Source organism: Mesoplodon bidens (genome assembly GCF_964165515.1).
Source record: "Mesoplodon bidens genome assembly, chromosome: 3".
NCBI classification, from domain to species: Eukaryota; Metazoa; Chordata; class Mammalia; order Artiodactyla; family Ziphiidae; genus Mesoplodon; species Mesoplodon bidens.
In genome coordinates, this window is record NC_138178.1 from 107,103,834 (window position 1) to 107,130,472 (window position 26,639).

At 33.7% G+C, this 26,639-nt stretch overlaps 1 protein-coding gene across 2 annotated transcripts in view; it reads right to left on the minus strand.

Moving 5' to 3' along the window:
- The window catches only part of NOVA1 (NOVA alternative splicing regulator 1), a 143,466-nt gene extending 117,111 nt beyond the window's left edge, over positions 1-26,355 (minus strand). Inside the window, exons 1-2 of one of the 2 annotated variants that reach the window (XM_081230251.1) lie at positions 25,419-26,355; positions 23,540-23,683 (exon numbers count right to left, since the gene is read on the minus strand). In XM_081230251.1, coding sequence (XP_081086377.1) covers positions 23,540-23,683; positions 25,419-25,554 — 280 coding nt within the window. In that variant the 5' untranslated portion in view covers positions 25,555-26,355. The remainder of the gene's footprint in view (positions 1-23,539; positions 23,684-25,418) is intronic. The other variant, XM_081230253.1, reaches the window with a different exon arrangement.
- Between the last annotated feature and the right edge of the window lie 284 nt (positions 26,356-26,639).

Sequence of the window (26,639 nt, forward strand, 5' to 3'; positions counted from 1 at the left end):
ACCATCTCCTGAATCACCTCTTTCAATTGTTCAGGAAACATTGTTATTATACAGTAATGTGCTAAAACAGAATCTTCCATAAATTTTATATTATGCAGATATTTCACCTTTTTAAGTATTCTAAACCAGCCTTTATTCTATTAAGTTCAATGTATTATCATTTATATTCTCCCTTGTTTAATCTTCCCAAATTCTGTGAAATGTTTCTTTTCAAAGATTATAAATATATCTACAAAAGTATTTTTCCTGGCTTAATCTACTGTACATATATATGCAGAACTGGATGCATTACAATGTTTCTCTCTCTTCCTCTCTACCAACCTATAGACTCGACTTAGAGACTGTCTTTTGGGAGTATGCCTCCCCTGTGGTACTGCAATAAAAGAAAATGTTCTCTATACACTAAGGGTGCTGGACAAGAGGAGAATGCCTTTTCACTCCTGGCTTAAATAAATTCTTAGATATCATACTATGCCCAAGTGGCCAGAACATAGAGGGCCTGGAATAGAGTTCTCTAAGGATATCTCATCATAGCAGGTTAACTGTGCAATAGGAGACCCCAATAGATCCCTTCACAGATTCAAAACATGCACCCCATGAGAAAGCCACTATTTGAACACCTGCCACATAGAAGAAGGCACTAATGGCCAGTGAGTATAAACCACAGAGGGAGCAAAACTCAAAAGAATATTACAATCATAAACCTAGTTAAGTCAAAGTTTTGCCCATTTCTTTCCAACTAAACCCTAACCTAAAGGAGCCAGAATCAGCAATGGGGGTGGGGAGTGGTATGTCAGAATCAATCTATGTCTCCACTGGAATCTAGAGAGAATGAGAAAGAACAGACCCTACCAACTTCAAGTTCCTAGGGCCCAAACCCTGACTAGTGCTAGGGCAGAGGAAGAACTTTAAATCAGATATGAGATTCAAATTTCAAATTACACTAGCCTAGAGGTTTTTTTTAAATGACCGAAGAAGAATGGGATGTTATAAAATACGCCAAGATAAGGTCCTCTACAACCCCAGTAGAATCTCTACACAGCACAGTTGTAGGTTAAACAGCCTATCATGGAAAAAAACAGCAAGAACATAAAGAGGGAGACTAATTCAAGATACAATTCATAGGTAAAACAGACCAAGAACTGGCAACAACTAGAGAGAGAAGAAAAGGAAAATAAAGAAGAGAACAGGATCAATGATAACTAATTTTTTTAGTTTAGGTAACTTGAAAGTCACTGGTACCAGTAACTGAAACAGAAAACAAGAAGAAAGGTAGATTTATAAATTATGAAAATAAATAGTTTTTGATATTCTGAGTTCTTCCTCCACTCATTCATTCATAAATGAACCGATATATGCATATTGTGAACCTTCTATGTAAAAGACCCTATTAGGGATACACTGTAAATAAGGGTGAAACGGTCTTTGTTGTCATAGAGCTAGCAGCCTATAATGCTAGACAAAATTTGCAATTGGAACAAGCATGAGAAGTACAGAATGCTTCCAGAGCGCAAAAAAAAAAAAGGGTACCTTAACTAGATTTAGATAGTCAGGAAAGACTTCCTAAATGATGACATATATAAGTTGAAACCTTAATGATATATAGTAATAGTGAGTGGATGTGTGTGTGTATATTCAAGAAGGGTTAGTATAGAAAGACAACCAAGTATCTCTGGAAAGAGGAGTAGCAGGCCAAATTATGTGAATCACATAAAGGAACTTGTACTTTTTTTTTTTTTTTTTCTTTTTGCGGTATGCGGGCCTCTCACTGTTGTGGCCTCTCCCGTTGCGGAGCACAGGCTCTGGATGCGCAGGCCCAGCAGCCATGGCTCACGGGCCCAGCCGCTCCGCGGCATATGGGATCCTCCCAGACCGGGGCACGAACCCGTATCCCCTGCATCGGCAGGCGGACTCTCAACCACTGCGCCACCAGGGAGGCCAAGGAACTTGTACTTTTAAGGCAAGGTAATTTATAGGAAGATTTTAATATAAGTTTTAAATAATCAGATTTGTTTTGAAATACATGAAATGTATCTATGACGAGATGTACACAAATAAAAGTTCAAAACAGTTTTGAGCTGAACATATGGACTTAGGAATGATCTAAATATTTAAATAATCAGATTTGTTTTGAAATACATGAAATATATCTATGACGAGATGTACACAAATAAAAGTTCAAAACAGTTTTGAGCTGAACATATGGACTTAGGAATGATCTAAATAAAGGTAATAATTCAGAGGAATCTATAGGGGCAAGAACAGAATTATTCCTACATTTATGGAATGATTAAAAAAAGAAAAACCCAACAAAATGCTTGAGAAGGTACAGTGAGACAGACAATAAGAGACAGAGAATCTTACAGTGTCAAGAAAGTCAAAGGAAGAAACGTGTCAAGAGAAGAGAGTGGTTATCAACATGGAATGCTCCAGAAAAGTAAAAGGGGCTGATGACTAGATGACTGAAAAGTTAGTTCATTGAGTTAAGGAACTAAGAGGATAACAATGAATATTACGGGAATTGGGTAACTTCAAGAGCAGCAGAATGCTGAAAAAGTCGAAACTCAAGGGTGCAGATTACCCTTTCAAGAAACTTGATGGCTATGGAAAGGGGAGAGAGGCAGAAACCATAAGGTTATTATCAAAATCAAATAAAGGATTTAGTCTTTTGTAATTTAAGATAAATAAGAACTGTATATATTTCTAAGCCAGAGAAAGATCTACTGAAAAAATTAAAAGATAGGAAAAAAAAAAGAGATAATAAAACAAGAGTCTGTAAAAGGTAAAAAGAAACAAGATAAATGATAGCCTCAAAAGAGGAAAAGAAAATTCTCTCTCTAGAAATGTAGGCAAGGATTAAAGTTGAAATTACAGAGTAATCTGAAGTATAAAAGAAGTTGATGGAGGTCCTTGAAGAGAATCTAAGTAAACTGTAAAGCACATTCATTTACAGACTATGAAGGTATTGGGGTGAATTTCTAGGCTGACGGAGACAAAAGAAGTTTGAAAAGTAGGCACAGGACAGAAAGCTAAATAGAGATAAACAAAAGGATAACAACAACAAGAGCTGGTTCAGTTAGAAATATATGTTAGACTGAGAAGTAGAATCAATTGGCCCAATTTTAGTCTTTTATCTAGGGATGCTCAGCAACCCCAGAGCAAAAGTACATAAAGTGGATGATAATAAAAGCATGAGGCTGAGCTATATAAGATCTTATATTTATATTGTAAATACTGACAGTTCAAGAAAAACAAAGATAACACACTTTTAAAGATTTTCAGGAATAGAAATGGATATCATGAAATTGAAAAAAGTAAAACACTAACGATATGATTAGTGTACAGTGTAATACATTCATTGCTACCTTGGAAATGTCATCCATTCTTAATTTAAAATCATTTAATTCTATTTTAATTCCACATGTATCCTTCTCTTTAACAGCATCTTAATGTAAAACATCTTACACCAAACAGCTTTGGGTTCCAGCTTTAAACAGAGCTGCATAAATTAGTAGTCATTTAAATTAAAGCTGAAAAATATTATGAGAAAATAGTTACTTTAATAACTTCAAAATTTAAAACTACTCCAAACATATGGCTTTTTATATTGAAAAAATCTTAACTATATTGTCAAGTATCTTCTAGGTAGAATAATTCTCTAAAAACTGTATACATCCACTACCATTTAGGAGTTTTGGTCATTGATGTAGGTTTGAATATGTAGTAACTGGAGATTTAGAAACTCCTTTTAACATGTTGGGTATCATCCATCTTAAGATAAATAAAAATCCAAATGACTTGACAGACTAAATGGGCCTCCATAATCTAGCTCTTGCCTAACTCTCCAGCTTTATCCCTTATCATTAAGAAGAGGTTTGACCTTAAATATCTTTGTATCTTCTGTACATAGTAAAATGCCCAGTATATAATCCATACTTAATAAGTACTTGCTAGCTACATACATGGATAAATAAATGTTGGAAAAACTGGAAATCTTTACCTTGGTTAACACTAACTTTAAAGAAAAACGTGAAAAATTACTCATCAGGATACATTAAAATTCCAATTTGTATTTCTTACTTATATATAACTTTTATTAAATATGACCATAGTCTAAATATGTTTTAATTGCTTATACAGACAAATCTTAAAGCTATCTTATAAGAATAAAAATAAAAAGCATGATTTGAGCACACTGAAATCAAGCACATAATAACACTTTCAAAATAAAACTTCAATATAAGAAACTTTAAAAACAAGTCAAATATAGGAAAATTACCCTCATGCAAAGGAATTTTTTTGTCATAATAGGATATGGCAAAAAGACCAGGCGTGGGCTTTGGAGTCAGATAAACCTGTATAAAACCTGTCTCTGGGGCTTCCCTGGTGGAGCAGTGGTTGAGAGTCCGCCTGCCGATGCAGGGGATACGGGTTCGTACCCGGGTCCGGGAAGATCCCACATGCCGCGGAGCGGCTGGGCCCGTGAGCCATGGCCGCTGAGCCTGCGCGTCCGGAGCCTGTGCTCCGCAACGGGAGAGGCCACAACAGTGAGAGGCCCGCATACCGAAAAAAAAAACAAAAACAAAAACCTGTCTCTATCAGCTGTGTGAAAATATTATAATATAGATTTTTCTAAAATAATAATGTAAGAATGATATGCAAACCCAAATCTCACATAAATGAGCACTAAAACTAAGGGATGTTTTAAGAAACATGTAAATAATAAGCATACCAAAATAAAATGTTTTAAGTCACAAACTTTAAGCCATAATTTTGAGCCAGAAAATTAAATTTAAATGTTAAACTTTAAAATGAAACCAAATACAAACCCACATATTCTTATCCCTGTAATCCAGGAAGCCACAACTACCACAGTTTTCCTTTTTACACAGCAGTGACTAAACAAACTTCCTCTACTGTATCATTTATATATTGAGAAATGTACAGATGTATCTTGTCTTATTCCAGCAGATTATTTCCAGAGATCTTTTGCCAGTAAGACATACTAATAAAATGCATTAGAAAAGAAGTCAAACTTGTTATTACAAAACTGATTAAAAACATATTGGCTCTATAAAAAGTCAATTATTTTTCTTCCTGTATGTGAAATAATACTATTTCCATTAATAACTGAGTACAGAATAAAAAAACATAAAATAGTAAAGTAAAAACTAATTAATTTAAAGAGAGAAATGAAGTTCATTAACTAGAATAATTTTTCATGGACCATAAAATGAGAAGATTCATAGCTGATAAGCATAAAATTATCTCAAAATATTTTATAGGAAAATATTTACCACTTGGATAATTTTGTTCTAAGTATGTAATTTCTTTAATGTGTAATCCTCAAAAAGATGAAGTTTTGATTTAGCAAAAATTTCCAAATTGTTCAGTATATATATATTATCATTCACATGTACATAACACTTAACATAGTTTATTTTTTATTTATTTTTATTTATTTATTTATTTATTTTTTGCGGTACGCGGGCCTCTCACTGTTGTGGCCTTTCCCGTTGCGGAGCACAGGCTCCGGACGCACAGGCTCAGCGGCCATGGCTCACAGGCCCAGCCGCTCTGCGGCATGTGGGATCTTCCCAGACTGGGGCACGAACCCGTGTCCCCTGCATCGGCAGGCGGATTCTCAACCACTGCGCCACCAGGGAAGCCCCCACTTAACATAGTTTACATTTTAAGCTAACTGTGTCCCTCCAGGATCAATGGATTTTATTTTGATATAATCCAATGAACTGGTATAATTTAGAATTTTATTAATCCTACTGCTTCATATTTATTCTTTAAAAATCAATTCTTGCAGGTATGAAAATATTTATCTTACTATAATGAATATACTGATGCTGATATTCCTTAGGGTACAGACTGCTTCCTACAGACTTCCGTAGAACATAAAATTAAACATGAATCTAGTTTTCCTGGTGCTTTATCTTTTGAAATTATAATTTGGGGGCTCAGTCCGGTCAACACAATAACTAGGACAGACTACTTTCTGCCACTTTCCAGAAAGAGTTTTAACACACTGAATTCACAGCCAACCACATCTTTAGTTAATTCTTTAACTGACTAAGCAGAACAAAATGCATTTTTGCAACATTTACTTTTGTTTTCAATATCTGCTTTCAGCTTTCATTTAAGACACATATCTTAAACATAATCAGAATCATGACAGATTAGATGTAAAATCTGACTGAATGAGAGAAGGTAAGGATGCCTCCAAGATTTCTGGCCTTAGAAAACTGGAAGGATGAAGCTGCAATTAAGATGGAGAAGATTGTGGGAGAAGTAGATTTTGAGATTGGAGAGAAAAATCAGAATATTTAAAATCACATCTAATTCTAACATACTTATTAGACATACAAGTAATATCAAGTGGGCAGCTGCATCATTAGTCTAGAGTCCAGGTGAAAAAGTCCAGAATGGATATAAACATTTGGTAGTCATCAAAGAACAGATGGTTATTTAAAGCCATGACACTGGATAAGATCACCAAGGGAGTAAACATGTATAGGAAAAAGGAGAGAGTGGTCCAAGACTGAGCTCAGAGAAATGAGAACAAACCAACAAAGGAAACTTGAGGCTACAGTTAGTTAGGTAGAGGTATGCTGGATGTAGAAAGAAATGTTTCAAAGAAGAGGCAGTGATCACTATGTCAAATACTGCTGATTGTATATAGAGATAAGAACTGAGAATCCACCTCTGAATTATCCTCATTAAAGTCACCAAAGACCCTGACAAGAACAGTTTCACTGGAAGGATGGGGTCAAAATTCTAATTGGAATAGCTTTTAAAGAAAAATGGGAGGAGAGGAACTGGTGACAGCACAAGTATGGACAGATAGTTTGAAGCATTTTACTGTTAACGGCCTGGTAATTGGAACAGGCAGTGGGATAAAGAGGATATGCTTTTTTTCTTTTTTAACACTGGAGAAATACAGTATGTTTGCAGGTTGAAAGAAAATAGAATGGGGCAGGGGGAATTGATAACACAAGAAAGAGAAGAAAGAATTTCTAAACAATATCTGAGTACCTAAGAGGGAATGGAATCTAGAATAAAAGTAAAGGATTGGCCTTTTCTGGGGCAGGGACAGTTTCTCAGAATAATAAGAGAAAATATAGACCATATAGGTACTGATACAGTTGGGCTGCTAGATCTACTGGTGGAAGCTTGTGAAATTTCTTTTAATTACTTTTTTTCTCAGTGAAACAGGACATAAGGTTGTCAATTAGGATGACAGAGGATGTTTTGCAGTTGATACTTATATTCATCATATATTGTGTGGCCTGCTGCCTTAGTTCCAAAGAAAAGTGAAAATGTTACACATGAGAAGGAAGTTGGGGTTATTTTCAGTATTCACAGCCTATCTCAAATTGTTCCATTTCCCAAAACCATATCCTAATACAAACAGAGATAACCCTTAGTCATCTGTACCCTAGACAAATACACATTCCTCTTTTATAAACTGCCAGCTTTCAATATCACTCTCATTCCAACTAGACTTAATCATCTCTACAGGTTCTAAGTATCTAAAATAAGTCCACTGCTCTAAAGATTAGGCCCATAGTATTTAATCATTCTAGAATTAAATTACCTTTTGCAAAGTTTCTCATTTTATTTTTTCCTACAGCATCTAGTATTTTTATATATTCAAAGGTATAACATTCTAAATACAAAATTGAATTTACTCAATACTATAACATATTCACTAATATTTTATATTTTCAACAAAGCAACCCCCAAATCAATATGATCTTAATTACATTTATTGTCCTCAAGGGCACATTCACACAAAACAAAATCACATATACTGTTGTTCTTGCTATTATAGTATTAGATGAATCTTAAATATTTAATATGTAAGTAATATTTAATAGGTAAGGAATTTGAATACAGCATTAAGTTTATACACTGATTATAACAAAATATAGACATATCATAAAAAAGAATTTTACCATAATGGCAATCAAGAATTTTTGTGATGACTCATGGAAAATATGAGTACTTGTTAAGGAATGTAAAGCAATAAATCAGACCCCTAAAAGACACTCTTAGTAAAACTGTATCACTAAATTCTCTTAGATCTTTCATGGAAGCTGCATGAATTAAAGTGTTTAAGGCCTTCAGAGAAGTAATCAAAAAATTTAACTTGAAAAACAAGCCTTATGAATCATCATCTATATTACTAAATATCTAGCTTTATCATTCAGTACACTATGACTCTTTTTGACTAACAGAAAAAGAATTTTCAGAAGTCTTAGTATCTTGAAAAATATCATGAAAGCAAGTATTAAATATTCTGTATGCCACCTGCTTTATTCCTATTGAAGCCCTGATCAATATTTTTAATGTACAAGAATGAAGGAGAGACTAATGAACTATGTTAATTTTAGAGAGTCTTAACACAAAGAAGCCCATATGCTTCATATGCAATTTAATCTGCTTAAATATTATAAAATCATGTCCCTAGTTTTTATCTCAACCATATGGGTGAAAAACAAACAAACAAAGCTCTGCATACATTCAGGGGTATCACAGAGCATATTTTTTGGCTATGTAAGTAAAAGTATCCACATAGCTGAGATAGGAAGGACACCTTAGAACCTCCATAAGTCCATTAACCAAAAGAGGTGATTTGCTGAAAATTCATTCCTATATATAACAAATATCGTTTGTAATTATCTACTAAAATATAAACCTATATAAAAAGGCATTTATAAAGTATGAAAGAATACATACAAAATTATTTATATTAATTATCCTAAAGGATGATGAGAGGTTAACTAATTTTCTCTGTATTGCCTACATTTTATAATAATCAGTTATTATGAGAAAAAATTTTTTGAAAATCCTTATACCAATGTTTCCTTTTTGCCAGCCCATTAATGTAATTTATTTTACATTAAAATCTTTGCTGTAAACTTAGTATTATTAAATGTAACAAACATGGGAAGAAGGACATGAAAAAAGATAAGAGTCATAAAATGCTTACTATATGTCAGCTATTATGTGACATGCTTTTACATTTTCTCCTTTTGTGATACCTAGACCAACATTTTATAACTATGCAAGAAGTACTAATCACACACAGATGAGAAAATTAGAGGTCCAAGAAGATTAAATGATTTGACCAAAATCATACAACTAGTTAAGTGGCAGAGCTCAGATTCAAACTCTGCTCTGTCTGACACCACATGTTCTCTAGGAGTCTTGTATTCCATCTCACATCCCCATAAAGCATTAAAAAGTACTGAATTGATTTGATATTTTCTTAATAAACTCCACTGTGTAATATCCAAAGCATATTATCTTCATAAAAACTTTGATTATATTAAGTACTATCACAGTGATTTGACTAGACCTTACTAACCTTAAGTCTACAGTTTAACAAATCTCTAGAGCAGTGGTTATATATGATTTAAAATGTGAAAGACAAATCTTACAATGCTAAATGAAGAATAATCAAATGATTTCATATAAAAAACTTCATAGACAAGGCAAAATTTCAAACTCTCCTAATGTCTAATAGCAATATGAAGACAGGAAATACCTAGACAATATCAAGGTTCTATGTTTACAGAGGTCTGGTCAGAACAGAAAACTTGTTTTTAGTCTCTATTTTGCTTAATTATTACAGTTTCACTTTCAATGGCAAAACTGAAATTTTAAGCATTTCCAGATGAACAGGGAAAATTATCAATCCATAAAAAATATCTAATTATTTCTCAGTGACGGGTCAAATGTGGCAGTTTGGTGAATCTTACCTAAATTTTGAATACTGTATTTTTTAACTCAAATTTATAAGCAGTCTGATGCAAAGAGTTATAGAATAACAGTAAACAAACAGGTTTATCATTAACTTTCTATATCACAAATCATTTTAACTTTCACTATCTTATTTCCCTCAACTGTAAAACAGATATAAGAATTCCTGCCTTTACTGACATTTTAAGCATAGAGATGTAAGATCAAATTAAGGCATGATTAGCAAATTACTTTTATGTACTGCTTACTTACTTTTATTAAGATTTAGTTATACAGTTCTAGACTTTTAAAAACAAGACTATCATTTTTCCCATTAATGATCAAGAGATAGCTTAAATATGTACATAAAGAAAATCAGAGCCCGGCTCTTTAAAAGATACTTAATTTAGCTAACTGTTACTTGAAATGTTTCCTTGACCCAAAATTTCCTCAAAATTTTCCTCAAACAGAATTGTATCTGTTCTGCATATTTTAAGTAGTCAAAAAATGTACATAGTCCTTACCTACATTATTTATCCCTTTCATTTAGGGAAATTATCCCACTCACAATGCAGTTCCTACTTATTTTTAATGCAATCTGCTGAAGTATTTGAAGGGTTTTCAGAAAATTTTTTAATAAAAGCAGTATTTTAAAAAATTAAAGAAAAAAATTTGTTCAAGAAACCTGGAATATGATTTGAGAGTGCAGTCATACTGTCATAAAGGGGCAATATTTATTGCAGTTTGCTTTAAATGGTTTTATAAATGGTATATAGACATAGAACCTCAAGGCTTTTCCTATTAATATATATACATTTTCTAAAAATAAAAACACCATTTTCAATTCTTAATTATTTTACTAAACCATTTTGGTTATACCAAATATATTAGCATTATTATTCCTTAACAAAAATACATGATTACATTTCACATTCATAATCATCGGTCAAACTATATACTGCTTACTTGTAATTCTCATTAATTTTCACAAACTTTAGAGAATAAGTTAGTTACTAAGAGAGATCCCATGCAGATAATTTCAATGGCAAAATAATTTGCCATTGGGCTGAAAACAAGGATTTACAAAGTAAAGGATCTGTCAGCATTCTAAGCCCACCAGCAAAAGACTATAAAATAAAAGTAGCAGCCTTCCACTGTAAAATTACTAATCTTACTAATACAGCACATTAAACATGCCATTTAAGATATATGCCAACCTAAACTGCCACATATGGCATATTTAGCTTATTATCACAGTTTGTGTTTTCACATCTAGAGTCATTCTAGTTTTTAAATAAGATGTCAAATATACCAGTGTAGCTAAAAATGTGATAAAGCTTTCAAAGGAACATACCTTTCCTTAAACAGATAGGTACATACTTCAGAAGAAACAATGTCAAACATTACTGTAAAGAAAACATGGCTGGAAATTTTCAGTTGAGAATATACATGTAAATGTAAAATAGAATATCATCTTAAAGGCAGAATTCGTAAAAGATGTTCAATTTAAATAAATGTCACTTTGAAACAATCACAAACACAAAGTTTCTTCACAGATTTTCTCAGAAGGAATTGTATTGGTTCTGCAATGTATGCAGTCACCTTATCTATATCATTTATCCCTTAAAGAACAAGTTATGTTACCATGCCATGATATGCACAACAATTTGAAGGCAATGAGACTCTGCTTATGCTTCCTTTTTATATTGAAGTCAACCTTGAGTTATACAACTGGTATTATTGAATTATGAATAGCATTTAAATAAAGATTACACAATGAATATTTTTATTTCAAATTCCCATCTGGTGCTTAATGTCACTTCAGCTGTTCAATTTTTTAATGTTTCTCTACACAAATAGCCAATAATTTCACAAATAAATATAAATGCTAGACAGATTTTTAATCTCATTTTCTAAATGTAAAACAGTGCCATATTTTTCACAGTGACTTTTTAAACTCATCTGGATTTGACAGATTATCAATTAAGACTAATTTTTATATGAAATAAATATTTATCAATGATGGAGAATCCTGCTGAATCTCAATAATCAATTGAAATGCCAAACAAAATAATTATACAACAGAGAATCCACTAACAATGAATAATGTAAGTTTCAACTTTCATTTTCATTGACATAACACACACCAATGTCTCTATCACATACCAAAACTTTAGTGTTTGAACACTGCCAAAAAATTAAAATTCACACATTAAAATTGCATACGTTGTGCAAATCACTAATTTTCATCAAATTAAAAATAAATGTTCATATGCCAAGAGAGCTAGAAACTAGGCCTACATATTCATAATTTAAGGAATGAGAAAATTTTTATCAGATCTATGATTCTAAACAGCTATTAATCAAAGGCAAACTAGTAAAAGAAACCATTTGAGTCATTAACTTTAAATGCACCTGCATAGACAACAGGTTATATAAGAGTGAACAAATGTCAAAAACAGATTTCTATCTCCAGAGCTTTCCTGAATACGGCAAAACATTCCTCACTGACATTTCATTCACTAGGTTCCACACTTTTTTTCTTCTACCCTCACCTCAGCACATAGTTGCTTAATAAAAAGACAGCTTTCATATTTAACATTTCTTTTATCTCTAGTAGTTTTTTTCCTTTCTTTCTAAACAAATTAGTCTTCTCTTTAATTCTACTTATATAACTGAGGCAGAAAGCCAGACTCCCCAATCTACTATTTAACTATGCTTTTAGATAACTAGGGCAATCCTTCCTCCAAGGTACAAGTATCACTATTTATATTTATACAAATACATATATTTTAATTACAGTACCACTGTCATTCATCTTATAGGCATAACAAATGTACTTTTTCTTTAAAATATTTCTTCCTATTGAATGTCTCCAAATTAAATATTTTTCCATCAAACTCTTTTCTTTTACATTTTTAATACATTTTCTCTTATCTGTACAAATATCGATAGTATCTCCCTACTCCCACTCTCTCCCCACAGCAATATCTACTTTGTATCCCAGTAATACGAAACTACTTTTGGACCCCTGAATATACAAGGAATTTTTCATAACTCCATGGATACATATATTGTCTCTGCTTCAAATGACCTTCCACTCTTGTCCACCAAGCAAATTAAAATTCAACCCTCAAAACTCTGTCAGCTCCTCCTTGAAGTCTTTTTTGAAGTATACCCTCTTCTCTCAAGATCTTGCCACTGACACAAGCAGTTTCAACTTCAAGACATAATTCTATCATTATACAATTATCAAATTTCATTATAACCAGGTATTTATCTTTATTGTTTCTTATTGCTCCCTTGTTTGAGAGTAAGAACTTCAGAAAACTGTATATCTCATTCTAACCCCAAAGGGAACGCATAAATGTCCATCAGAATGTTAAAATCTGGCCATGGTGGCAGAGAAGGGCAGGGGAAGCAGCCAAGTAAACACTTAGAGTTATTTTAACCCATTATTCTCCATCAGTTTTTTTTTTTCTCCATCAGCCTTTTAAAAAATAAATCGAATTTATAAAAATGTAAGGGACTAAGCCTGAAACTAAATATATTTATTAAATCTTAGAAGTTTCATTGGTGTATTGCAGCAAAAATCAAACAATGTATTAATATAAGATAAACACTAATATTTCATACATTTCTCTAAATTCTGTTTAACAAGTATTTACAAGACTTTGAAGAAAACCAAATTCAATAACTTTCCTATTAATTTCAAATAAAGTATTTGAGTTGGTCAAACTCAAAGCATATAAATTCCAATCTACTACATAGTTGGTATACTCTTCTAAAAGTCCTAATGTATTTATACATGTTTACTTCCCCACTATAGGTGGGGAAGGAGATATTAAAATATATTAAAAACAAAACATTTACTAATCATATTTTTAATAAAGTAACCTCAATGTAGTGGTTAGTAATCTTTGATTTTCAAGGTATCTCAAGAAAAGTCATCAGTAGATTGTTTCTTACTGCACAGGTAGCCATGTGGCAATAAGTAAACTGTAATGTGATATAACTATCAAATCTTGTAATATAGGTACTTTGTATTACTTTATTAATAAATAAATATTACTTAAGCTCATGTTTCTTAAGACAGAGTATTTTTAAATTGATCTTCATCTGGGAGATGGCTTTTAAGTACTCTCCATAATACTAGCTTTCAGTTTTCTGAAAGTTTCAGGACAACATGCTAAATAGAAAAAAAAATTCTACTCTTCTTTGATAAGACCTGGCCCATATTTGTCTTAACACTTCTATGGTCTTTCCTTGTTTGTTTGAAGTTTGAACTCATTAGTTTACTTATCCGAAATACAGATGTTTCGCACACACATATACATACACACACACACACACACACACACCCCTAAGTAAACTAGAAATATAATACAAAATTGAAGATGAATTGCCTTCTACATTCATTGTATTGATATCACCCCACTAAAGTAAACTAGAAATATAATGAAAAACTGCAGATTGCCTTCTATATCCATCACATTCACAGATGAAGCCTCAGATTGGTCATTCATTCAATCACACATTCATTCATTTATATTTCAAATGCCACAGATGTTTAAAGCACTGGGCTATATGCTGAACATACAGCAGGCATGAAGGATGACATAAATTCCTTCATATCAATAAAGCTTAATTCTACTATTCAACTGTAGTAAGTAAAGACTATGACAAATTTTTTTGTTTTAATTTAAATCCGTGAAGGAAAAATATCTTCAAAATCACATTAAGTGACTTTTATAATTATGTTAGAAAGTAGCCCTTAAGCCTATAATGCAATGCAAGAGGCATCAGAATTCTAATTAACCGAGAAGTGGACCAATTTGATGAAATGGATAGACAAAAAAGAGAAAATAATTATGTTTTAAAATTAATAATTATTATATATCTTCATTTGTACTTAGATTGCCTTACAATTACGCTCATGCTTATTTCTTAATCATAATACTCTGTCCTTTTAAAACCAACTGTTACGAATTCCTAGCCAAATATGCAATACTTAAGGAAATTTTATGTCATAAAAATATGGAAAATACATATATCCCCCAAAACAGAATTTGACTTAGAAAGTCTATATAATTTTTTTTAGCAATGTCAATACTCTGTTTAACCAAAAATGAAGAAATTAAAAAGTTGAGCTAAGGAACAAAGGAAGGAAGAAAAGAAGAAAAAAAATAATAACTTTGCAAATGAAGTAACAAAGCTGTAGAAATCAAATAACCCTGAATACTGCCATTTTCAAACAGTACAATTATGAAAATACAGAAATGACCAGGTTATATTCCGGGCAATATAATCTACCATATCTTTGTTTTTTAACATATGGTAATGATAAAGAGTACCTGTCTTTGGCCTTTCAGTGTAGCAAATCAACAACAACAAAAATTATTGTAAAATAACTACTGTGCTTTCAACTTAGTTTAAAAAAGCGGGGGTGGGGGTAGGAGTATTTATTTTTAAACTAGGAGAGAGAAGAAGTGAAGACTTATTTCCTCAGAGAGCCACATTCAAAAAGAGGAGGAAAAAAAAAAAAGAGTAAAGCAAAACAAAAAGAGAATGAAGTATCTACTATAATTGTACCACAAATTCAGAAAACATATTTAAAAGTTGCAGGACAATTATTTGCCTATATCACTCTTGGTATCTTGGTTTTCTCAACTATTAAATGAAGATTCTGGAAGAGATCGCACCTAAGCACCATTTCTTTCATCTAGTTCCACAATTCCATTATTTTCCCAATCCCTTTAAAAGAAAAAAAAAAAAAAAAAAGCCTCTTCGATACTCCTAAGTGTCCTCACTAAGTTATTGACAGATATCAGAGATGCAATATAAAAAATATTTTTAAACAAAACTTAAGGACACAATAACAATCGAAGCACAACATTTTAGGGTGAAGTAAAACATACCCATATTACTTTACAAAGAAAAGATGCTTCGTAATACTTCTAAGTCATAATGATCATAGGATACCTGGACTCATAGGAAGCAGCTGATAAATACTTATATTGACAAGAGAAAAACTTCCAGATTTCAGAGTGAAGACTGAAACTAGAGTTTTTTTTAAAAAGTACTTTTCTGACTTAAAAAAATTAATTAGTCTTAGAAAATTAAAAACACAGGAGTTATACAAAGAATAATTAAAACTATGTATGTGAATGAAAGGTCTCCAAGTAGAAGCTCAACTGCTTCCAACAATAATTCCTTCAAAAACAAGTATTTTAAGAATGAATATAACCAAAATTGAAAAGCTGCAGTTATTCAAAAATATTTAGTAACATAAAACAAAAACACATACTGAATTCTCTACTATTGTGTTAATACAATGCACTACCCCTTTCCTTCTTTTCTGTCCTTCCCTCTATCTACTAAATCTTAAAATGAAGTCACCGCCCAATCTAAGTACTAGAGCAGCAAATTATTAACTATTTAAATGAAGACAACTTTCTTCAAGATAAGAATGATTTCTAAAAATTCAATCAAACTGAGAATAGCATTTATTATATCTATCCTAGAGGAAATGCAGGATTTGAACTCTTATTTAATTAGTAAGTTCATTGTGTGAAAATTTATCCTACAGTCAAATTATGGGGCCTTCAACGTGTAACTGTTCTCAAAAATCTTTCAAAGAGAAAGAAAAGTTATTCTTCAAAGCTTCAAAAAGTATGCTAAGTTTCACAAGGAAAGTAAGAAACACTACAGTCTAAAACTTAAAAATTACTGAGTTCAGAATAAAATTCATTGGATATGACAAATATACTGAACATCAGTAAGACATAAAACAGGTCTTAAAATAAGAAAAATATTAATTTTAAATATCAATTATTAAATGAGTATAAAAATGGTAAAAAAATGTTTTATTTTCCACACCAAATAATCTTACCTGAATCATTTTGCTGTTAAAAAACTCAAGATACTGATTTCATTTTTCATCTGGTCCTGTCAACGATGCTATGACAGGCCCTGCAGGGAGCAGCAAAAGATCAATGATGGAGTGCAGATATTATGTGTTTTCATGATCAAGTTTGTCATGGAAAAGGATATCCATATAGTGGTTTGAAACTTAGCAAATGTTGAAAATATCTCAAAAAGTTTGTCAGTTACATAGTAATCTTTATTTTCTATTTTCTAGTCTTAAAATGTTTATTCTTATTCAATATCTTCTTTATCAAAACTTCTTAAATGTGTAATTTTAAAGAATATTTTTATACTGATGACAATTAATAAGAAAACAACATTCCACAATGTCAAAAATGAAAAATCTTGATTGAAAAATGAAATATGTTTAAAAGTGGAGGAATGATTCTCTCCACTTCTAGAGATGATTATTTTAATCTTATTTTCCACAATTACTATAATTACCAATAAATTACCTATTATTCATAATCTAATTAAGATAAAATTTAGAAGCTTTTTCTTACAAACAGTAACTTCAGAATCAAATAGTTATTGGCCACTCTGGTAAAAATTCCTTCAATAAAAGTATATAGATTACAAAAAATCTGCAAACTCCAAAACTTAATTACTCTTGGGTAATTGACAAGTTATAGTCAATGGATACCAAAAAATTCAATTTAGTAAAACTAATAAAAAAGTCAAAATAACAAAACTGCTTCACAAAGACTCTCAATGATATTTTAAAATTCTGAATTATTTTAAAATAGTATAGCACCTTGCCAGATTTAATTTAGAAGACATTTTTTCCGTTCAAAGGCCAATTGATAAACAGGACTGTGATGAGACATCTACATTAATTGGGAACACTATTAGAACATACAAGAAACTTCTATATGTGTCATGGAAGTGTACTGTCAGTATTTCAAACAGATCAAAAAATTTAAAACAAAAGAAATGAATGACTTTTTTTAGAGTTTTTATTTAATCGAATTTTAATTTACTTATAATAAATTGTGGTAAAGAACCACTTCAACAGCACTCCTATATTAAGCTGAAGCATCCTAAAAACATTTTTAACATACTATGCCTGTCTTGTGTGTTGGAACACGTCAAAACACTCAGCAAAGTTTGCCTGTCAAAGTCCCTAACAGCTAAAAAGATACAACTTAATTTTACACAGGTTCTTTCTCTTATAAAAATAAAGAAATAAATGTTAATCTAATATAATAAAAAAAGAACTACAATGTACTTCCACTTATTTCTGCTCACTCATGACCTGAAAATATACTTGTGGAATAGCGAACTTTAAATACTTCCTACTTAAGGTTATTTTCTCTTTATTTCTATACCTAAAGCCCTTATCTCCTTTTCATGTAGATTCTATCAGATTCATGGAAATCATTTTAGTTTCAAATACTTCCATATAAAAAATGGAAAATGTGATGCCATATCTTTAAAGAATAGGATGAAGAAAATAGAAATTTTACCAATCCAAGCATCAGGAAGTATTGAAAAGCACTGCTTCATTTCTTGCATGTTACATTTTATACCGTGACACTTCAGTCTCTGAGGGTCAGGTTAATTAAGCTCCATAGCAGCTGCAATGCAATGTGAGACACATACTGCTATGGTTCCCACCAATCCAGTCCAATTACCTGTAGTATTCCAGCACTGGACAAGTGACAACCAACCTCTTCTCTCTAGTCACTTGCTTCCACTGGTCTACCGATAAATGTTAGAACAAACTAACCTCTTTTTGGAAAAGACTGCAAAGCTGAATGCACCTGCTGCAGGCTGCAATGATGAGTCCCAGAGAGATGTTTGTCAGTCACATCTCTGCAGATGTTGTTTAACTTTATGCTAGAGCTTCATCCAAAGATGGAAATGAGATGGCAATCAAGTACAAATCTCCCACCCTCATCCCCCCCAATTTTATTCTGAAAAGCTGCACTTGCTCATAAAAGTTATCCTTTAAAACACAGCTCCACTAAACTGGAAACAACTGAGACTAAACTCTAAGTAAAAAAAAAAAAAAATTAGGGGCTGAATTTTAGTTAACAAGTGGCATAACTGTGTTCAGCAAATGTTATTTGTAATATTTAAGAGCAAAAATTAATTTTCTTAAGCCAGAGCAAAACAAAACAAAAGAACCGAACTATAAAAAGACATGTTTCTAACTGGTGGTTTCTTGCTCGGTTTTTAGTGATACCACATACTCCTTAGAGTTCCCAAGACACAGATCGTTTTTCCTTTGTATATTATACGAAACACCTTCAATACATAAATATTTAACTATTTCACCAACTGTGCTCACTATTTTTCAACTATTCCTGAAATCCTTTGGGGGTGATATTTGCAAGACAATGTTGTTAGATGTACTATATTACCTTACAATGTCACAAGTTTTAAATGAGCTATTTTTCCAAAATCTAGAAGGCTTCAAATAGCAAATTTCAAAGTGACATTGTGCTATATAATTCATGAAAACACTAACACTGTAAAGCCATAACTTACTAAATCGATAACAGAAGATATAACATCTGGATGAAATTTTAAAAAGAATCAAATAAAATGAATAGCTAAGATTTTAATGCTAATTCAATCTTTCTAAAAAATTTCATACCACAAAACATTTGCTTTCATGGGTTAAGTATAAAAATTATAACTTTCAGAAAGTAAAATTTTAATATAGATTGTGCTATGCCAGTAACATTCCTTCATGTGTTGAGATTTCCTATTGCTTAAAATGAGAAATAAAGTATTAAAAATGCAGCAAATTTTCAGACAGATATTAATGTATAAGTGAAAGCTTATGGCTCCTCCCACAACTGAGGATACAGACAGACAAAACATAAAATAGCCCACAACCATAGGCAGTATAACAAACATAAATATTACAACTTTAATATTTAAAGAAAAACACATTATGTGTCAGCAACTCTTTGACAATACTAAAACCAAAGGTATAGCACAGTGTAATGACAGCTACCCTATTAAATTCAACAATGTTGGAAATTATACTTTATTTTCTACTTGTTACAATTATATTTACCTGCTAATTTTGCCTTAAAATATATGCCAGTAAATTTCTAAGATGCAAAGCATCTTAGATCAAAGAAAAGAGTATAGACTGCAACTTTCAGAAGCTATAACAGAAGTATTCACATTGTACTACCAATACAATAATACTCTTCCTTCAACAATGTAAACAAAAGTGATCTATTTCAAACTTCATAAACTCCTCTTATTTCCAAAAGAATTATCATTCTTACACAATCCCAACCCTAATGGTTAAATTCGCCACTGAATTTTCCCCATGTCAAAATTAAGGCAGTGTGGGGTATTTCCTTCACTAAAAGAAAATTTCACTTACATTCTGCTTTTTCATGATTTTTAAAGATTTCACATATAAATAGTATGTGATTTTTTAAAAAAGCATCACCCAAGTTTGACAGTGATAAATTAAGATACAATAAATCTAGGAATAATGAGCTCAAATTTTAATTTAAGGACCAAAAAAGGAAATAATTTATAATAAATGTGATCCAGTTTTATAGCCACAAGTATGAAAACAGTTTAAAACACACACAAATATATGCTAAGATTATAGAGAATTCCTGTTTGATATAATGAATATCTCCAGTGTCATATAATGGAATAAAATAGGTACACTATGAAATGTTCTAAAATCTAAGGCATACATGACAATATGTATTTTATATATCCTTTACTATTCCCAATGAATAATGTATTCAATAAATTTTCCCAATTATCTACCTGAACCATTCATTAAATGATTTTAACAGATAAAATCAATCTTTTTATTAACAAAACCAAACACATCTTCAGATGCCAAATAAAGGAATAAAAGAATACTATCCTATTGCCATCCTGAAAATGCATACAGTAATGTATTTCCCAAAATGAGAAAGCTGTTTTTTAATTAAAAGGCATTAACTTTGGGTAACCTAATTATAAAAAGCATATATAAATAAATCAAATTAGGTTGCTTTAATCAAGTAAGAATAAAAGATATATTCATAAACCACAGGTAATAAGTTAGTATTTTGTAAGATTTAGATTTTTAGTAATAGATAAATGAATTACACAGCACAGCAAAAAAATGAATCTACTTATCGATCTTTTTTTTCCGATTACAGTAATTGATAAATGCACTTTACAATCCTCATCATACAATTGCCCCAAATTATTTTATTTTATATGACATGCTAAAATACACAATGTAATTAATATACAGTTCTATAAATTCTAAATTCATACCAAGTAATGTGCAAAAACTGTTTTCTTCATCTCAACCATAAATATTAAAAATTACTCAGAAAAGGAAGGTTGCTTAAGAGATTACTTAAGAAATGTCTGTACTCTGTAATATATACCCTGAAGAAAGTTTTTCTCAAATACACCAGTATTTTAAGTGAACCTTCTGAACACAATTGCATTGTTTTAAAACTTAGGTATTTGAGAAAATCCATTAAGTTATACAACTGAAGTGCACTTATCCCCAAATATTCTGTCTTACAAATAAGAAACAGAAAAATGCTTCATGAAATAAACATCGGGCATATTCATTGTAATGGAATATGAGTCATAAGTACATATATGAAACACACAAAGAAGGGCTTTAATTACCGCATAATCCTACAAGAAAGTCCTCATAACTAGGCAGTATAAATCACAGCTTTATAATTTAGTTCATTTGAGATGAGCAAGGTAAGTATCTCTTAAATATATCTGAATAAGAGAAGTTGAAAGTAGCTCAGAGGCTGCTATGTTGAAGAATACCAGGACCTCAGATAATTCCACAGGCTTATGGTCAAGTATGAACAGAAAGACCATTAAAGTCTGTCAGAAGAAGAGAGAGGTATCTGTCTGAACAGGTAATAACCTAGCTAAAATCGTATTTACATACAAAGTGTTCAGAATTATTAAAGCTTCTTATAAATTACAGGGCTTTATTTCATCCTTACAATTGATTTCATAGTTTGTGACTGGTTTCCACCTGTTACAGGCAGAGTATAAGCCTTCTTTTATCCAGACATTTCAACTCACATTTGATCAGGTTACGTCACTACACACACAAAATTTTATTCAACGCATTCCAGTTTTCCATTTTTTCCAACGGATATTCTTGCTCTATATGAATAACATGCCTCAGAACTATAAATAAAATAAGCAATTTCAATGTAATAAGAAAAAAATACACAACTGTGGACTAAAAACAAAAGATCTAATTCTAGTTGCACCCTTTCCAAACCACTGAAAATACACTATAGTCAAATGAAAAGGCATTTAATTTACTATTTGGAATATCCTTGATAAACACCAATTTTCTGTAACATCCCTGCACATCTGATATCCTCATGTATAATGCAAAAAAAAGCTATTTCATTTTCATCTATTGACAGTGAATTTAATTTACCATTGCAGCTCTTTTCCTAGAACTATGACATTATTAATTCTGCAATCAAGCTCTTTTGAATGCTTTTATTTGCACTAAGGATTTTCACAATTCCACATTTTTTCATCATAACATACCTTTTAAATATAAGAATGTGAATATGTCAGCAAACTTTTTTAATGCATAAGGAAAGTTTCAGAGACAAGGAAAGCCATCTACAAAACTACACTCACAGAAAACAAACTTTCATAGGACATATCTAATAGATTACACCTTAGTTTAATAAATGTAATGTTTACCAAACATACTACATTTAATTTACATAACTAAATGACAGTTCCGACCATTCTAAAACCTTCTTATGCAGTACAGTGGTCCACTTTCTACCACCAAGCGATTGGCTATGAAAAAGAAATCCTCCAAATGTTTTGCTTACATTCATACCAGATGTCTTTGCTGTACTAAAGAACTCTTACTGAATTAGATCACTGAAAGCAAATCAGCTTTTCTTTCCTACCAAGAAAAAAAAATAAGCAGTGTCGGTCCCCTCAGCACTGAATAAATATTTTTTATGGCCATAAATATGAAATAACAAAAAAAAATGGCAGAAGCTACATGTAGGTAAAAGCAAATCAATTAATGTTTTATCTAGGAGATACACAAACTTAAAATCCATATATTAAGTAGCAAAATGATTTTAAAAAGATAAAGATAAATGCACAGAACTATAAACAGTTTAAATTTAAAAAACACACTGAAAAGTAAAAAAAAAAATTATACCACCTAGGAAACTTGCCATATTCCATTGGGTTACAGTACCTACAGTACCACACAAACTGTTAACATATTTTGATCAAATACAGCTCTTAAGTAACACAAATTTTGAAGCATTATTTTACTTCTTACATAATAATATATTTCCTTGTCACAGTTATATTAAAAACACAATATTTTAAAAATCTGAAGAGGCAGCACTTGTCCTCTTCACTCCAGGGCCAACAAACAAAGCAATGAAGCAGAAAGAGGTACATAATGGATTTAGAAAGTAAATGGTCCATTCTTTAAGAAGCCTTTCTACCTCCTCTTCTGAATTCACTCTAGACTAATTGTCATTACAATTATTTCTGAAAACTTCAGAAGAACCCTATTTCCTGATGCCAGCTGTCTAGTTTCTATCTTTAAATTTTAGAGTTTTTTTCCCTAATTAGAAAGAAGTATTTAGAAATACCCAGAAGATTCATCTCAAAATTGGTCTACATCATAGACAGAATATCAATTATAGAAACAAAACATAACCAAGAGTGAAAATACTCTTAAAATTTTTCCACAAATACTCTAATACATCAAATAAATAAATAGTCTACACTATTAAGAATTCTTTCAATACAGCACACAACACAGGTAGATCTTTTATTTCCTTGGGGATTTATCAAACAATCTCTTCACCATTGCACCTACCTGGGTAAAAATCTTTGGACTTAGACAGCTTGATGGTGGCTCCAGTTTCTTTTTGCAACTGAACAATTGTCTGTCCTCCCTTCCCAATTATAGATCCAGCAGCATAACTAGGTATGAGAACCTTTAGAAAATACTGGCCGTCTTCTGAAAAATGCAAGGAAATATACTTCGTTAACACAATAATTTTAAACTTTGTATCCTCCCTCCACCCTCAAGAGAGAAAAAGAGCGATTAAAACATTGGGCATATAGCTGCAGGAAATATGGGGTTAATTTTTTTTTTTAAGAACGAAAATAAGCCAATTACACTGAAAAATAAACATGTACGAAATGTTTCCCATTCTGTAGAATTTATACTTTCAAACTTGGAATTAAAATCTAAACATGTTCTATTATTTTGCAGCACTGTAGAAACTGATGACTAAATTCCAGTTGTTATTCCAAACATGGAAGTCTTCCAATTCTATCTGTAGTTACTATGGTAAAACAAAATGAACTGACCCTTTAACAAAACTTCAGAGATTTATACCATGACAAACCTTAACTTAACATATTGCAAAATAAATAAATAAAAGGACAGTAAATAGTGATGAGCTATATTTGTTTAACATGAGCAAACACATAAGGACTACAATTAGCCATTGCCTATATCCTACCTAAAGTATGCAAAACAACCATTCTCCTACCAAATAATCCACCCAAACTGTAGGGTGTATTCCAAGCCTTCAATAACTGCCAGGAAATAACTCAAAGTGATGTGGACTGGCAAATCTAACTAATCCTGGAGTATTTCTTTAGCACTCCTTAGTCTACTATGATCTCGTTTAAGCTCATTAATTAAAGGACCTTAAGAAGAATTTTGCCAATACTAAAAAGCTTAGGAGTCATTTACATCAAATACACTTAAAAGTGACCAGATAATGTTCCTTCTCCAAAAGAATCACAATTATTAAAACGAAGGGGGTAGATGAACCAAGAAAGATTGAAATGTTTTAAAAAATAAAGCCAACTCCATAAACTTTAATTTCCGTCAAACTGATCATGTCTTAAATAGGAAACACCCCGGTAAATCCAGCTTCCTTATGTGAATGAACGTTCCAAATTTTTCGAGTGTGCCATTCGCAAGACCCCCATCCGTCTCTAATGTACGTGCTGTAGATAAATTCACCTCTGCCTCGATGCATTGGGTGCATTGTTAAGATGACTCCAGTGCAAATGAAGAAGCGATACCGGTCCCGTTAAAACTCATCTTCCCAAGAAGCGCAGGATGTTAACTAACAAGTCAGAGTACCAGACACCCCCACCCTCGTATGCACACCCCTTAAGACAAATCAGTGAAATATTTGCACCGACAATGTAAGTGCGGTAAGAGTATGCACTCTTCCAGATTTTGCATACTACTTGTGGCCCAAACCAAGGGGATGAAGAGAGCAAAACTCTCCGGTGCCCCAATCATTTGCTCTCCGCTACCCAAGTGCCATTTATTTATTTATTTAATCAGACTGTTAAATGCAGCGCGCATCTTCGGGCGGCCATCACTTCACTCGGGGTCATCCTCCTCCTCCTTAACGGACCCCCTTGCCCAGGTCTAGGATATTTAAATGGTCAGCCTTTCGACCGATTAAATGGAAAGATAGGTCTATTCCGAAAAACCGGTCGCCATTTTGATGAATGATAAACATAGAAATGGAAATGTGTCGGGGCCGGCGAGATGCGGGGCAGGTGCAGGGGAGGGGGCGCGAGGCAGGGCGCGGGAGCCGCCGGGTTCGGGCTGGAGGTGTCCGGGCCGCGGGAGGGAGGGAGGGAGGGCGGCGGGAGGGAGGGAGGCAGGGGCGGGCGGCGGGGGATGGGGCCAGCGGGGAGGTGGAAGCGATACCCACCGCCCGTATTGGTCCTCTTGGTGCTGCCGGCTTCAGGGGGGGCTTCCAGCGGCCTTTTCCGCGAGTCCGGCGGGTCCAGGTCTATGGGAACCCCAGTGTGGGTCCCGTTCTGCTGGATGGGAGCTGCCGCCATCATGTTTGCAGTTCCTGCCGCTTCTACGGGGAGAAGGTTCTCCCTTTTGTTTTGGCTTTTTCTTTTCTTTCTTTTTTTTGCTTTTTTTTTTTTTTTTTTTGCTTTTGGGGTTTCTTAAGGTTGTTTTGTTTTTGTTTTTTTTAATCGGATCAATAGAAATCTCTTTAGGAAAAAAAAGCAATGTTGCTGGTTTGTTCTCACTGGGGAGGGGGCAGGGCTGAGGAGCAGCTGCAGTGCAGTGTCAGAAAGGAGACAGGGGAATGGAGGGGGTGTGAGAGACGGAGGGTGAAAGAAGGAGAAGAAAGGAGAGAGGGGGAGAGAGTGGAGAAGGGAGAGGGGCGAGTGAATGAGCGGGAGGAGGGGAGCGGGGAGGACGGGCAGAGGGAGTGGGAGAGCGCGAGGGCTGGCGGGGCGCAGGGAGAAGCCGAGGAGGAGGGGAGAGTGAGGGAAAGAGTGAATGAGCAGGAGGAGGGGAAAGAGGTGGACGCGGAGAGAAGAGCGAGCGGCGGAGGAGGGCAGGAGCCGGGAAGGAGCGCGGCGGTCCCCGCGCCGCGCTAGCGCTGCGCTCGCTCCCGCTGCTGGTGCTGCCGCCGCCGCCGCCGGAGCGGTTCTGCCGTTGCCTGGGCTGCTCGGCGCTGCTGCTGCTGCTGCTGCCGCCCGGTCTCGCTCATTATTTCTCCCGCTTGTGGGGGGGGGGGGTGGCGGGGAGGGAGGGGGATGGCTGCGAGGGGAGGGTAGTGAGGGGTTGAGTTCGCAGACTCCCACACACTTCAAGCTCGGGTCCCTGCCTCTCAGCAGCGCCGCCGCCGCCGCCGCCTCCCAACGCCGAAGTCTCAGCCTGCGGGGGCGGGGGCGGGGGGGCCAGTGCGGGGGGCGAGAGTGTGCGTGTCTGCGCGGGAGTGAGCGCGCGCGGGCTGAGAGCGTGCGCGGGGGCGCGCGCCGGCGGCGGGGGCGGGGACGGGGGCCGGGGCGCTCCTGTGGGAAGGGAGGGGGTGAAAGGTCACGGGTCCCCGGCAACACGGCTCAGGCAAACGTAAGCGGCTAGTCGCAGAAACCGAGGGGTCCAAGAAACCCGCTAGGCTGGAAGG